Source organism: Thunnus albacares, chromosome 10 (assembly GCF_914725855.1).
Source record: "Thunnus albacares chromosome 10, fThuAlb1.1, whole genome shotgun sequence".
NCBI lineage: Eukaryota > Metazoa > Chordata > Actinopteri > Scombriformes > Scombridae > Thunnus > Thunnus albacares.
In genome coordinates this window covers 22,595,948-22,601,947 of record NC_058115.1, presented here as the reverse complement: position 1 = coordinate 22,601,947, position 6,000 = coordinate 22,595,948, and the positions used below count along the sequence as shown (strand labels likewise).

At 39.2% G+C, this 6,000-nt stretch overlaps 1 protein-coding gene across 1 annotated transcript in view; it reads left to right on the top strand.

Annotated features, from left to right (window-relative positions):
- The first annotated feature begins 708 nt into the window (after nt 1-708).
- The window catches only part of diaph2 (diaphanous-related formin 2), a 381,520-nt gene continuing 376,228 nt past the window's right edge, over nt 709-6,000 (top strand). The window contains exons 1-2 of the mRNA XM_044363276.1: nt 709-1,251; nt 1,926-2,294. Of these exons, the coding sequence (XP_044219211.1) occupies nt 2,211-2,294 (84 nt within the window). The 5' untranslated portion in view covers nt 709-1,251; nt 1,926-2,210. The remainder of the gene's footprint in view (nt 1,252-1,925; nt 2,295-6,000) is intronic.

Genomic DNA, 6,000 nt, shown 5'->3' with positions numbered 1-6,000 from the left:
CATTGCTCTTATGATGTTTTGAGGAGCAAATATTTGATCCATGCAACATCTGCCTGTCCAGAAAAGAGCCTGTTCCTCACAGAGTTTGTTGTCAATGGCACTGTTAATTCTGTTCAGGATAACTCTACAGAAGACTTTGCTGAGGATGGAAAGAAGCATGATCCCAAGTCAGATATCACATTTCTGGAGGTTTCCTTTCTTGGGGATCTTGACAATTAGGCCTTTGGTCCAATCACTGGAAACATTTTCTCCATACCTGCCAACATTTAGGTTTCAAAATATGGGAGGTTTTTTTCAGTGGGGGTGGGGTGGGGGGGTTCAAGTGACAGATAATGTTTTACTTGAGTTGACGACAGCTATGCTTGTCACTATAAGTGCAACAAAATTGTTGCACTATAAAGACTGTAATGTTGAAAGATATTGACTTATTTGACTAATTTGGATGGCTGAAGCTTCATATTAGCATAAACTTTTAAATACATTTTTGCACAGAAGGAGGCTTGTGGATTTTGGTCCCCATCATTTACATTAAAAGCGCATTATGAAGGGATCTTCCAATGGCCAGTATGAACAGGAGGAATGACGCAGGCCAGAAAAACCTATTTCAGCGCTCATATGGCCACCTTACTATTGTTTTAAGACAGACTTGAAAAATCATAAACCTGTCCTTTAAATACCTCCAAATTACTCAGAAAATTTGTAGGCTATAAAATTGAAAGGCCTGTAAAATAAAGCATTACCAAAAACCAGAAAAATATAGGCCTACATTTGTCCTATATGCAAACATACACACACAACACATGATGCACTCTATTATATAACTGGATAACTATAAGTTAACTTACATAACAATAACAAAAGCTGTTCATTCAGTTCGCTAATCATCACTCATACAGACACACATTCAAGGGGTGTATGTCTGTGTGTGATAAAAACACACACGCACACACAGGATGTGTTGCGTTGCCGCGGATTCCCGCCCTGCTTCCTAACCGCGGTCAGCCTTTTATAATTCACTCATGAGCTACATCTATTCTTACAACTGGATGAATCCCATCCGCTTGCTGTGAAATCAGACTGACCTCCTCGTCATAGCACTCCTCTTCCCTCCGACGCCACGCGACCTTGTGACTGTCAGCCAATCGGACCAATAACTGCCGGAATCCCCACTCTTTACGTATCCCACCGACCAATCAGAACCCGGGTGGGCGGAATCACGGTGGGCCCTGGTATTCAGGTTTGGTTGCAAAGGTAAGCTCTGGATGGGATTTTGTGAGTTTTCTTTGACACGTTATTTATTTGTCACACTGTAATTTATTGCATAGTACTGTGTATACTTGTGTAGTATTGTGTCCGTTAAAACAAATAACGTCCCGAGAGGTAACGGTCGTCCATTTATGCTAGCCTGGCTAACTGTAACGTTACAGCATAGCAAAGTATTCCAAGCAGAGAACAACGGTGATTTTCTAACGTTACTATTGTAACAACTGTTTATTAATTCTGATTAATGACTGTAATGTCTGGTAAATAACGGCCTTGTCAGTGCCCGCCGAAAGCTGTCAGAGCATCCTGGCTGCCGTTAAATGTATTTTGTCGGTTACTACTACATTATAGCTAAGTTACACGGTTGTAAGTTTGCTTTCTCACAATTTAGCCTGTTTCCAAACACAGAGCTCTCTATCTTTAAGTGTAAAAACACATCTTTTTTGGTTATTGTCGAGCAGCTTATAGTTACGTCTGACATACGGTATTTGTTTACATCTGTTTCATCGTTCTCAATATAGGCTACTGCCTTCACTGTCTGCTCTCCTACATACTAGCAAAAGGAAAACACGTGTTAAAGCAAACATTTGTGCAACTTAACGCCCTACAACATTGTGATAGACCTATTAAATGTTGGTTACTCATTGTTCTATTATTTTCAGATAGCCTTTACTCGCTGTGAGAAGTGACTTGCTGCTAAGGAACACATCAGGACGGATACTACCACACCTAAAAAGCAGCCTCCTCGACTGTTGGATACCGTTCGGGAAATATTTTGAAGCGGTCAACATGAATTTATTCTTTACCTTTTAACGGAATGGATTTTGAAAAGACCTAACCTGGATGGTTTGCTGTACAAGTGTTGCTACAAGCCTACTGGTGGAGTTTGCCAACTTTTGAGGAGGTCACATCAAGTCTTTTAAGAGGGGAACTAACTTAAAGCCAACATGGATCAAGCCAGCGGTGGGGAGGACCCGAATAAATCCTCTAAAAAGAAGTCCAGTGAGGATGAGGGCAAAAACAAAAAGCTGGTAGGTATTCGGATGGGTTCACTGCATGGAAGTAAGTTTCCCACATTCAAGGGTTAATGTCACTCTCAACTTTAGTAAGCCTGAGAAAGTTGCACTGTAGTCTACATAAGTGTAATCCTCGTAGTAAAATCAAATCAAATCAAACCAAACCAAGTAGAAACAAAACTCCAACACAATTAGAAAAGAACATGTTGTCAACACAGCACACCTCTGTTTAGTGCAGGATGAGGTTGAAATAGTTATTGATGTGTTATTATTACTATTTAAGGTAGCCCAATACAGGGGAGCTAATAGTTGTTAGAGTTGAGCAAAACAGATAGTGTTTCACTGAGTGCTTTACTTTCAAAGCACTTAGTGTGTCATGTGATTATCCCCGTCAATACTTCTCCTGAAAGTTCTTTAAAGAGCATTCTTGTTGTGACAGTTGGCCATCAATATCTCTTTAAAAACACACACAAAGAAAAAGTCCAGTTACTGGATGAGGGTGATATCCATGTGTTTTGCAATGTTTTTATGATCTATGTACATGTGTATGTGATTGATAAAACTCACTCTTAGTCAGCCTGAACAGTATTATCAGCACAATAAACAGCTTTGACACGAGGACAGTGTCTTATAGATAATAACTGAAAACTACATTCAGCTTCATTCCATTTATAGCCTCTCTATTGGCTTGGCCTAGTGGAACAGTTTTGTAGAGTGAGAAGTGTGCTTATTTAGAAAGTGGGCAACCCTGACTATGCATCATTAGAGCTCATGCATACCTGCATGCCATTCATTGCCTGGAAATGAGATCACAAGAGTTGAGGGTGTGGAGTTGTGGTGGTGTTGTCTGGGATTTGGTATGAAGTCTAGATCAATTGCTTCTAATTGACATCTCATGTTGCACTTTGACTTATTTGCACAAACTTCAGCTTTTGCAGTAATTGTGTTAACAGTGTCTGTCACAACCAAGAATATCTGAAGCCTACAATTAAGGGTCTTGTTTGGTAAACTAAAGCCACACTCTTGTATTGACTGTCATGAGTGAAATGAAACTGTAAATCTAAACCATATTACTGAGTATGTTAAGTGCATGTTACTGCGTACACACTGTCAGCAGCTGACTAGACACCGGTGGTTGAAAGTAATTTTCCGTGACCAAAGACAAAAAACCTTGGCTCTTGTTGATCATAGTTTCCTGATTTTCCACGTTTGTCAGCATGGAAAGCTTGGCAGCTGTTGAACTTTCTGGATGACGTTGCCTCTCAATAGCCAAAAATCGACTAGTAGTAGTGATGCTATATATTATGCCTTTCACTGAACTATGATTGTTTGCTGATTGGCCCAGAGTTTAGTTGCATCCACTGCTCCCAAAAAAGGAAATGAAAAAGACACAATTCAGGTTGGCTGGTGTTTTTATCTTTGTAGAGGGTTATTGAACCAAATTTGACTCTTTGCCGACATAACTAATTCAAATTAGTTTATTAACGCCTCAGTTTTAAGCAGTGTTTCATGTTGCGTATGTATGAATTTGTTCTTTAACTGAGACATGAGGCAGCCAACAGTGCTAATGCTATGTTACAGATTGAGGAAACAGCCCTAAACATGTAATCCCTGGTTATGTTCCAGAAAAGTTAAAAAAAGGGAAAGTGTGACCATAATAACTGCCAATAAACGGACAGGAAACCCCAAAGGAGACTGAAATGACATGCATTCCCAGAGCTACCGAAGGGTGTTGTCTTGAGAAATCCTAACAACAGCCTGCAACTCTTGAATATCCTGCCTCCCAACTTTGAGATGGTTTGCAAGAGAGTCTGGATGACATCACTCAGCTGATCAGGAGTGAGAAGTCTCTGTAAAATCATTACTTTTTGTTCCTTAAAGTGGTCTCAGGGCCAGGCATGTTCCCTGTTGCTCAATCTTTCCAAGAAGCGCAGTCATAGGCAAAGGAAGTCTGTTTTCTGGCTGTTGCAGAAATATCGGCACAGCTCTGAGTCGGACAGAGGAAGTAATTAATGATTATTCATCTCTGGGTGGAGCCGTGATCTGTCCTCTTTTGTTTATCCCCACTTTTTAGCTGCTCCAGTGATTGCTGTCGCACCAAGTTTGTTTGCAGACATGTAAACAACTTGACATGTACAGTCATGAAGGAATGTGAATATTTAATCAGTGAATCTGCAATTGAATCGGTTTAAAACGGCAAACGGAAACAAAAAACGCAGGGGTTTATCAGATGATTGTCATGTCATACTTACAAAAATGTTTTGTCTGACAGTCAGACACATGAAGATTTACTCATACTTAACTATGTGAAGTTTTCACCATATATGGCACTACAGGATTACATTCTCGGTGTGCAGCATAGTTTGTGTGCATGTGGTCCAGACATAAGAAGGGGTTAATATCTACTATCTATCACATCATGCAGAGCTGTTACAAGGTACAATGCCATTTGTGTGGATAATAAGTAAAGTGGCGGACACTGGCACCGTTTGGTCTCGGCAAAGTCAAATCAGCCTTTAGAGGAGAAACACTGAAAGCTGTATGTTTGTTTTACAAGTCACTGGGCAGGATTACATCACAGCAACACCATTTGGGCTTTGGGCCCAGGGTGTACGTAGATACTCAACACAGCCAAGGACATTAGAATAACACCATAGTGTTCAGAGATAAAGGTACTTCAAAACTTTTCTGCAGCAATTCTTTGCGATAATGCCCCGCCTTGAAGTTGTAAAAACATGACATCCAATACAACAGGCAGATGGAGTGAGGTCTTTTTAAAGGAATTCAAGGGAGCCGGTTTGACAGAAAAGGAGAAATATTACTTCTCTGCATACCAGAGTAACAAATGACCTCACACAGAGCAGCATGAAGGAAAAGTCATCCAGTGCATATGATAACTATACATGTTACAGATTGTGTAGGGAGTAGCTTATTTTCAACATACAGTTTAATTGTAGAAATCAGACATTTATTGCTAGCCTCTATGTATGTGGTATTTTATTTAATCACTTTTATAAAGTGTTAGTGTTGCAGACTTGGTTGAGCTTATATTTCTATTATATATAAGCCATGATAAGAAATAAAATTTACTTCCTAAAACATATTTGAAAGTAATTTTCTTGCACAAGAAAGCTGGTTTCAAGTGGAACAACTACCATGATTTTAGTATTAATGCATTTACTATGAAATGTGAATAAGGAGATTGCATAAATTGTTCTGGGTGATGTGTCTCAGCAATCAAGACATCCATTTTGTGAATTATTACACACTTTAAATTTACTATAAAATATCTATCTGCATGAAAGATGTAGCATCTTATGCATGCAGCCTTGTTAATTTGCTGATCACAAACCTATTGGCCTACAGACCTGTATGGTGTGAGGGGGAATTCTGTTGTTCAGTGGCTTTGTTGTGGTTTTAGAGAGTCATTTGCAGTAAAGTAGCAGTTATACAGAAGACTGAATGACTCACTGAGCAGAGATCTGTGATACATCAATTATTTTCAAGTGAATGTCTCTCAGAAGAGATATTCATGCTGATGCACAAAGTACCAAATTTTACCAAAGGCTTAAGTGGTTACACCGCAGCAAAGTTTATAAAATTTTGATTGCTATTCAATAATTTATAATGCTATGTTCAATAAATGTTGTATGATGATTAAACGTGTAGTCTGTAACTACAAAACATTAAGAGCAATTCTGCAGTGTGTTAGGTAGGCAAT